The sequence below is a fragment of the Vespa crabro genome, chromosome 1 (assembly GCF_910589235.1).
Source record: "Vespa crabro chromosome 1, iyVesCrab1.2, whole genome shotgun sequence".
Classification (NCBI taxonomy): Eukaryota; Metazoa; Arthropoda; class Insecta; order Hymenoptera; family Vespidae; genus Vespa; species Vespa crabro.
The window spans coordinates 15846268-15856036 of NC_060955.1; the positions used below are offsets into that span (position 1 = coordinate 15846268).

General features: G+C 38.2%; 1 protein-coding gene across 1 annotated transcript; it reads left to right on the forward strand.

Moving 5' to 3' along the window:
* The first annotated feature begins 8551 nt into the window (after nucleotides 1-8551).
* On the forward strand, nucleotides 8552-9769 carry LOC124427573 (protein atonal-like). The gene has a single exon (XM_046970717.1). It carries the CDS (start codon nucleotides 8654-8656, stop codon nucleotides 9455-9457), a length of 804 nt encoding a protein of 267 aa, XP_046826673.1. The 5' UTR covers nucleotides 8552-8653; the 3' UTR covers nucleotides 9458-9769.

Consider the following 9769-nt stretch of genomic DNA (forward strand, 5'->3'; position numbering starts at 1 on the left):
AAGGAGGAAGGGGAAAAGGAGGAGAAGAAGGAGGAAGAGGAGGAGGTGGAGGAGGTGAAGGAAGAGGAGGTGGTGGAGGAAGAGGAGGGCGAAGAGAGAACGAAGAAGGGCTGCTCGACCGGCCGGAGGACTCGAGGCGTGTGGCTGGCGCGTGCTGCCAGTCCTCGATTCCGATTCCCCGCCCTTAACTTGCTTCCGATCGTTGCTTCTTCTTCGACCGAACCGTCGGACTCCTCTTCTTCTTCTTCGGTCACGCTTTGAGAACACGCGAGCTATGGCACACACCTCTGTCCCGCTCTCTCTTTATCTTATCCCCCTCTACTTGACACTTGTGTTCTGTCTGTCATCTTCTATGCCTTTTTTCTTCTTCTTCAATCGAAGTTGATCGTATGCGTTAAGTCATGTGAAGTAAGTTTTATTTATCGACTTCAGGATAAAATTAATTCGAAATTATGAACTTCAGTATGAATCTTTTAATAATTTCTTCTAAATAATTCCTAATTTTTTTTCTGTCGTGACTTTCTTAACTTTTCGTTTTTTAGATGATTTATGTAAGGTGTAAAACGTTTGCTTGTTTCTAATTCGCTGGTAATTATGTTAATACGAAATGACTTAAAGTCTCTCCCTGCAGGGAAGGATATTTTAAAGACAATAATCTTTCGGTGAATAATTTGAAAATTAACAGACGATTTATGGAATAATATAGATAAAATTTCTTGCGAATTAACGATAAAGTGAACGCAATAAAAATTTGTGGATATTTTTTTACTAGGAATGTGCAACATGGAAGCTAAACTATTATGATGGTTCGTTCCTTGTGATTTACGTGCAGACGTTCGTTCATTCGGCTACCAAGTTATCGATTATCGATTTTTACTGTATGCGTGCCGACCCCAGGCGATAATTTAATTCCTAACAATCGAACCACCTGTTATTATAAGCCGACGGCTGACCGTGGTACGAACACTTGACGTTTTCGAGGATTATGCTAATGAATGTTGCGGCTCGCGCGTAAACTGTTTCAGACGTCCGTGAAACTATGAGTGATAATTGACAAATTATGTACGTTCTTTATTTGAAAGTAATGAGTTTCAGATAAGCAATCTAATTTATTCAGTTTCTACTATTGAAGTAATTCGTATACACACTTGGACGTTATTGATTAGTACATTATTTAACCAATTTTATATTAAAGCAAAATAATTATATGAAAATATCTACGTAAGAAGACTTATCAAAATTGATATCCGATTTTTAACGGTAATATGTATAGGATAAAAAAGATATTCGCGCGAAATCTCTTAATCGATCCTCACATTCTATCAAGAGAAAATAATTCAAGTATTCTTGTTTATGGTACAACGGCACAACTCGCATCAGCTTTTAACACATAATTTGTTTTTAGACTTCTTATATTGTCAGTTCTCCGAATTCTTGGGGGAAATAAGGGAGAAGAAGAATGAAAGGAAGGAAGGAAACGAGAGGTACGGTAAAAACGTTATAGTACTAATTTGGAACTTTCTCATGCCGCGGATCAATGAGCGGCATCGGCACGCGAGCTCCAACTATACAACATTTCTTCCATTCGGACACGATCGATCATTGGTTCAAAAGCGGTCCCTTTGATAGTTTCTAAGGTGCGTTAGCATTTCTATGGCCAGTACGAATTGCTGGCTACTCGGCGTTTTTGCCAATGAGAAACTCGAAAATATTTCTTCGTTGCATTCGTGCGAGATCGCTGTTGTTGCATTGTGTTGTGCGGGTATCGTTTAGAACGTTTAGTTCCGTTTATTCCGTCTCCGCTGCTAATAAGACTCGTTTTCTGCTGATTGTGAGTGGATCGAAACTCGAGTGATGTGATCTGTCATGTAGAATAGAAGTGATCCTTCTATAAGTTCCTTACAATAGTTTTCATAAGTATACATGATAATTACTTAAGATTTGGTGAATATAGTAATAAAATAAAAGCTACGTCAGGATCCAAGAAAAAAAGTGAAACATGTATTCTTTTAATTATCCCTCTCTTGATTTTTTGAAGAAACGAAAAAAGAAAATTCTGCGTGACGCTAAAGCGGCGTTAATCAGAAGAGGATGGGCGTTTTTATGGGTTTTGGGCGAGAGTACCATCATCCTGGGATACGACCTGGGATTCTGGGATACGACCTTATGCGTTTTCTCGTCGATTGGAAACCCTTTTCCGGCAGAACCTTCTTTAATCGTGCGCATGGATGCCAAGCGCTTGACCGATCGAAAAGTCGAAAAATTATTTTCATTTTTCGATTTTCTCCAGCTTCCTTTTCTTCTTCTATCGCGAGCACGCGCGACCCATTCTTTTGAGTTCGGAAACATTCTCAGTGGGCGTGGAAACGATACGAGTAGATCTTTTTCTCACAGTATATATTGGTGAAATTTTTTTTTTCAATGGCGCGCAGCGAATTTTTGAAATAAGAAGAACATTTTCTTTTTTTTATCTTTTTTCTTATTCTATCGTGCTTCTCGTTTTGTAATTGAATTGTTCTTTTGAAAGATTAAGGTCTAAACGAACGAACGAAGTTCTTTGTATATTATGCGGGACCACACAAGTCGCTTGCACGCGCATTAAATTTTGCATGCAGAATTCGCGAACAACCGGTAACGTTATATTCAATTTTTGCGTTATATATTGAATATTAAGCAGTCTTCGCATCCTGTTGCCCGCTATTTTGAGATCGATAACGTTCGCGGAGTATTTTATGGTTATCATATTAATGTGCATTCTTGATTACGTTACTCCTCAGAAATAACGATTTTTTGGTTTATTGGAGTTTACTCTATTCTTAAAGCTTAAAAATCCGTAGAATCATTCAATAATTTCAAAAATAAACATATGTAATAATTAAGTATTAGTCAATTTTTTGACATTGAAACTTCTGCAACAATTGTCATTTACTATCAATTACTTCACCCTAAATAGTTCAATCTAATAGAATAAAAAAACCGCATTCCATTAGATCATTGTAATAGTATAATAATGTCTAGATTTCAATACCATGTTAACCATGCTGCTTCCGCGCCATTGAGAAACATTCAACTGTTTAGATATATGCAGTCTCGTCAGAGACTTTAACGTCAGTTGGATCATCTTGGAAAACCCATTTGACTCGAGCACTATCATAATAACGAGCGACGTGTATCAGAGCGGTAACCCCTTCATTTCTAAACTATGATAAACTACCACTCCTTCTACCGCCAGGAATTTGACTCCATGATTTATGCTAATACGACGAACCTACCTCAAACTAACCTACGCTAAACGCTCTATTAGGCTTAAGTTAATTACGACTACCTTCTGCGGTTCTAACCAACGAAGATCGTTACTATATTACAATACATATATTACGTCCGTAACGACACTGAAGTTCTTTTTTACCTTCTTTTTTTGTAATGTTAAATCACCGGGCCTTGTGTGGCCACGCGTCGTGTGTAATTGGTCCTGTTTCTTTGTTTAAATAGCTTCCTATGACAACTGGATTCTATTTTGTTTCTCTATAGTTAAATATCTGTTTTCTTAATTACATTATTTTTCTAATCATAAAAATATTTCGTACTGTGAATTAGAAGTAAACATAAAAAGTAAGTTCTTTAGAAGAAGCGCAAAAAATATCCTGGTAGCTGTTAAAAAACAGATGTACATTACCAAAAATTGAGGTCTATTGGTGTCTCCAAACGTGAGCACGTCCGGTGGTGACCACCGAAGTGAATGCTTCGCATCGCCGTCGGCGCCTCTTATCCGGCTAGGGCGACCGATTATGGACAATAACTTTATTTCACGGTGAAACTATTTTCTTTTCTCTTCGTCCATTGTTGTCCACCATTCTCCGCGTCTGATCACATCACGTCGCCGCCTAGTGATTTGAGCACATACCGATATGCCATTTTCAGGCTGGTAGTAATCGCTAATCGTCCGAAGCTTTCAGGGAAATGGAGCAGCAGCTCACAAACTAGCTATCCTACTTTAAAAGAGGTTACGACTTTTCTGTCCCGAATCGACCACCCCTACCAACCGACAAACGATTCGTTGTTTCCTAATGTTGTTGGTTTTTATGATTTCGACGAATGTGTGTGGCTCTCTTTCGAAACCGCAAGACTGACTTTTTACGATCAACATCGAAATATGGTTGGTAAGATGATCGTATGTCAAAGACACATTGGGCTATCATCTTATAGCTAGACAAGCAAGACCAATATGTTTGAGAATTGTTTAACGAAAAAAACGAGAACTTTTTGAGAATTTTAAACTAAAAAATCTATAATCTTAAACCTAAATATCATTGACAACAAAAATACTATGTATGTAGTGAGACATTGAAGGGAAGAAAAGAAATATGCATATATCATCTTAACCATTCCAAAATTATCTAACAAGGTTGATAAGTCAAGGTGTTTAGTCCAACAAATTTGTATCTTGTTACATAGGTAAAGAGAAAATATTATATCTACCTAGCTATTTAAAAGTAACTCATTTAAAAGGATCGACAAATTCCTTTTCACAAAATAGTCGCGAAATATATCTCCACCTGTCGAAAGTATCTGTTATTATCATAGTTAGTCTAACTATGGTTCTGCGAAACACGCAGGAAAGATACATATGTAGCGTCTTAAAATGACACGTCGAAATCGCGACTGGAATATTGGCCTGAAAACGAAACTAGACACATTTTGGATGTATCTCGTGCCGAAAATAAGATTTCCTTTCGCTTCTCTGTTATTTATCAATCTCAGTTGGTTATATGCATCTCTCGTTTATTATTTACTATCCGTGCCGTTATTATTAGGTTCACATCACAAGACATGGATAAAAGAAATTTGGAGAACGAAAACTGACCCTACGCTTCTTCTTTTACATTTCTTCCTTCTTCTTCTTCTTCATTTCTTCCTTCTTCTTCTTCTTCATTTCTTCCTTCTTCTTCTTCATTTCTTCCTTCTTCTTCTTCATTTCTTCCTTCTTCTTCTTCTTCTTCATTTCTTCCTTCTTCTTCTTCTTCATTTCTTCCTTCTTCTTCTTTTTCATTTCTTTCTTCTTCTTCTTCTTCATTTCTTCCTTCTTCTTCTTCTTCATTTCTTCCGTCTTCTTCTTCTTCATTTCTTCCTTCTTCTTCTTCATTTCTTCCTTCTTCTTCTTCTTCTTCTTCATTTCTTCCTTCTTTTTCTTCTTCTTCCCATTTTCGATGAAAGATAATTCGAAAACATCGCATAGTAGCACGCTTGTTGATCTTTAACAACGTATAACGATGGCTCCCGCGATGGCGAACCGCACCTCAAACGACAAAATGAGGAATTTCAAAGCGGAACCGGATAATGCGATAATTGTATTCCGAGAATCAGCGCGGCACGCATTCTCCTTAACAGGGCCTCTACGAGTCTCCGTCCTCTTCTTCTTCGACCGTCTGACACGATGGTAGACACGGCAAGAAAGAAACTATAACTGCCCGATGAAACGAGAATCGGTTTGTTCTCGTGTCTGACAACATACCTCATCTATTTTGCTATCTTTGATAACACGAAATTTATTCCTGAAATGTATGACTCGTTGATACTTGTAAATTAAAGAATAAAGAATTAAATTTGATATAAAATATTTTACATAGTTATTAAAAAGATATTTATGGACTGATAAATCTTATTATCTATGTATGCTAGTTCTTATAAAATTTTTATTGTCGATTGAAAAAAACGATCGAGAGCCCTCTTCGATCACGAACTATTGATCTTATTCTTCTTGATTTCTCGTCGGACGTGTTCGTATGTTTTTAAAATCACGTATTTCAGGGCCATATCGGCATGTTCCTCCTGATGAATTATTGATGAGATGGGTAAATTCGTCAAGAAGAAAGAAAGATCGAAAGCAGAAAAAGGAGGAGGAAAACAAAGAACGAAAGAAAAGTAGAAATAAATGTTAATCTTTGAAATTCCAGGCAGTCCGTTCTGATTTAGAATTTTTCCGCGATGGCCATTACATCTCTATTGGTCGAATGCATATTTATGGAACAAAATGTAGATCTTAGAACATATAAATGGTAAAGATTGACTTCGTGGAGGGCCAAGAGCTGGTGCATCATACGGCGCACTCATAAATTAGCTCTACTTGGCGGCTAACATGTTATTTGCCACCGAGCTCCACAAATGAGTTCACTTTGTATTTAATTACTGGACTCACGCCCAGGGCGTATCACCGTGGCTGGACCCACCTTGTTTCGAGCCGCCTCCGACAGTATTTTCTCATCCTTTTCTCTTCCAACATCTTTCCATTCCCATCTCTTATGGCTTCTTTTTTCCTTTCTTACTTTATATTTTTCCTCGCAATTCTGACCGAAATTTAAGAAAGTAAAATTATTTTTATAATCTTGATTATAAGCCTTGTGTAAAATATGTTTTTTCTCTTTAAATACTTGTTTACTTTATATTTATCACAGATTATAATGAATAGAATTTATAAAGATAACAAATTTGAAAACATTTACAAACTGAATAAATATAATACTTACTGACTATATCTAGTTATCTAGCTATTGTATATCTTATAAATTCTTCTTAAGAATCGTACTCGTATGATTTCTAAAAGACCCCCTTTTTGCTTCTATTGTATTCTTCTAATTTCTAAAAGGCTCATTTGTAGCTTCCAAAAAAATGCTATTCCGATGTACATCCCGGTTGTTATTGTTCTTACATTAGAGAGGTTGCACCGAGGGTCTATGTTCAAAATGTTAGATCCTTCCGATGAATTCGACCGAGCTAAATCGACGGCATGTCAGAATGGAGCGGGTTGAGCGAATGTTTCGGTCTGAAAGCACGCAGGTAGACGAGAAAGGTGGGTGAAGTTATAGCTGTACGGGGCAAGGGCAAGCGGTGGGACTTACGTCTTGTGGTCCTAATTATTGGTTCCGCCACGATTCTATTCCAAAACGAGATGATATTAAATGAAACCGATCGATTTTCGTATCACGCCTGTCTAAGCAAAAAGATAGATCTCGCGAAGCTACGCGACGATATCGATATGAGAGAAGAAAGTTCATAAAATCGGCCGATCAATTTTTTTCTCTTAAAAAGCATTTTTCTTACCACCTGTATAGGTTTACTCTTTCCAAGTCGACAAGGAACAAGGAAGAATCATGAATTCGCGAAGAAAGGTAAAACAAGAAAGAAAAGAAAAAAGCAAGGAACAGTTATCGTGGACAAATCGCATAGGCTTTTCTTAGGAAGTTCGTGGCTGTTGCTTGCGCTCGTTCATGCGCTCTCGTTGAAGGTGTACGAAAAAGTACGAAAGGTTTTTAAGTAGAGGATTATCGTTCCGCTACTTAAGAAGAATTTTAGGACGGCGTTCGGACGATCTCGAAATCCAAGACGGCTGTGTCCCTCGAAGGGGAATGACAGAGAGATCGGGTTGCCTCGAGACCACCTTCATGCTTGCCACAAACTTTATCCTACCTGTTTTCGCTAATTGAGCGAGTAAAGATGTAACTGGACCTTACGTCCCTAAGGTATTTGCACCCTTTTTGCAAGATACGATCCTCGTTTCTCTTCTGAGCTCGGTGAACGCAAGAGATGGACCTGTACTCTGTGGCTCAGTCCAAGCCATCGCAGCCTGTGAGCACCAAATTCTTCGGAGGTAGATCTTAACCAATTTATAAGCATTCTTTCTTTTTTACGCTACCAGAACTAAGTAGTTACACTAAGATTTTCCGTAAAATTAATAATAGATATCTTGTTAATTCTTTTATTTATAAAAATATGAAATTTGTAAGTTATTCTTTTTCTTTAGGCAAACTTGAATTAAAGTCTGATTAAAAATTGACATAGTAAAGTTAATCACATATTGAAAGCACTACAATTTATTAGCCTATTAGTAGCATCTACTCTTTATTATTTTATCGATTTTAATATTAAACAATTATAGCTACTATCTTTTGATGAAAGCAAAGGATTTGATTCGTCTGTATTGAAGTGAGAAAACGATCGATAGACCGTGAGAATTTCACACGAAGAATTTCATCGGGAGTCACACGATCTATGCAACGAGTAACGAATATCCCAAAGAAGATGGCACTCTAACACAGAAAGAGAGAGAGAGAGAGAAAGAGAGAGAAGAGAGAGAGAGAGAAAGAGAGAAGAGAGAGAGAGAGAGAGTGAGACTTTCCGAGAGAACGCAAAGCCTACATTGAGGATCTCTCTTTCTTTTTCCTCCCTTCTCGTGTAGCCATCGTAGGCGCCGGGCCACCTGTTGCGGTATCCGAATGCGTACAGGGCCTGGTCCGCACTTAAGAGTTAACTAAAAATGTGGTGGGGATGTTGGACGTTCTCCGATTGGTTCGGCGGCACGTGCTCCACAAGGGTGCCTGCTCCTCGAATGCATAAAGTCCCTGGCGCGCTTTCACAAGACTTCAGAATCACCCCGAGGGCCGACTCGGTGTGTACGCGTTTAAGATTATCGGAAACACTTTTGATCTCGTGTATGGTACTATTTTTTCAAGTAGTGTAATAAAAAAGAAGAGCTTTAAATTTTTTGTCTCTCAATTAGATTGAATCATTTATTGATAGAAGATCTAGGATCAGTGCAAACGATCAAGATCAAAGAGAAGAGGAGCTTTCAGTGTGATATCATACTGATTCTCGTACTATGGAACTTCAGGAAATGTTTCGTTACGGCTATATGTTTCCACCACGCGAGGATGAAGTCGAAACATGTACGTACTTGGAATTACCGAATTATACCAAAACAAAGTCTGGCTTGCCTCCAGTGAGCACTTTGACTGTACCTCGTTGCGTGTTATATGAAAGTAACAGAAGCGACGGCTGGCACACTCCAAGCCCTACGGCGAGTGTACGATCCGTCAGCCCTGCTACGACACTCTCGATTTCTTCGGAACCAGAAATTAATATAATCGGGGGTCCCTCCTATCGTCTTTTATCCGGGACAGTGGAAGACCAAAGATATACAACCAAGAGAATGGCTAATAGTACTGGTTGTGTCGTGGTTGGAAAAACACGATCCTCGCGTTTGGACACCGTAGATCTTGGAGAAGAATTGGATGTGGATGCTGATGGGGAAGCTGAACACGATAAAGCTCAGTCCTGTCGTGGAAGCGTCATCAGCAACTCTAGTGGTCTTTCGGACAGAACAATGGATGCTGATAGCGAAGACAATGAAGAGACAAGCGACGGTCCTGATTCAGCCGGTAATCCTACTTCTTCTGGACGAGATACAAGGAGACGAGGCAAATACGTTAGCTCTACAACGGTTAGGAAACGAAGACTAGCTGCCAATGCCAGAGAGAGAAGACGGATGCAGAATCTTAACAAAGCTTTCGATAGGTTGAGAGCTTATCTACCTTCGCTTGGAAATGATAGGCAATTATCCAAATACGAAACTCTTCAAATGGCACAATCTTACATCACGGCACTTTACGATCTTTTACAATAACGATCATTTGATAGGAGTTGCTTCATCTTGAATCTCTTTTCGAATTTTTAACAAATCAGATATATATAATATCAATCGAATTAACCGATATACTTTGTGACAAACGAAAATATCAGTATTATCTTGAACAATAGGGTATCGAATGATAATGAATTGTTTTTGAAAACGAGATCATGCAGGCAGCATTACGCGTACAACCTTTCTACAGATATCAATCATATCCTCTGTATATACTATCACCCACCGATAACTTGTATATTTTGTACGATAGTCTGACTAATTAAGCGATAAATAAAACTAATTAAACCTTGT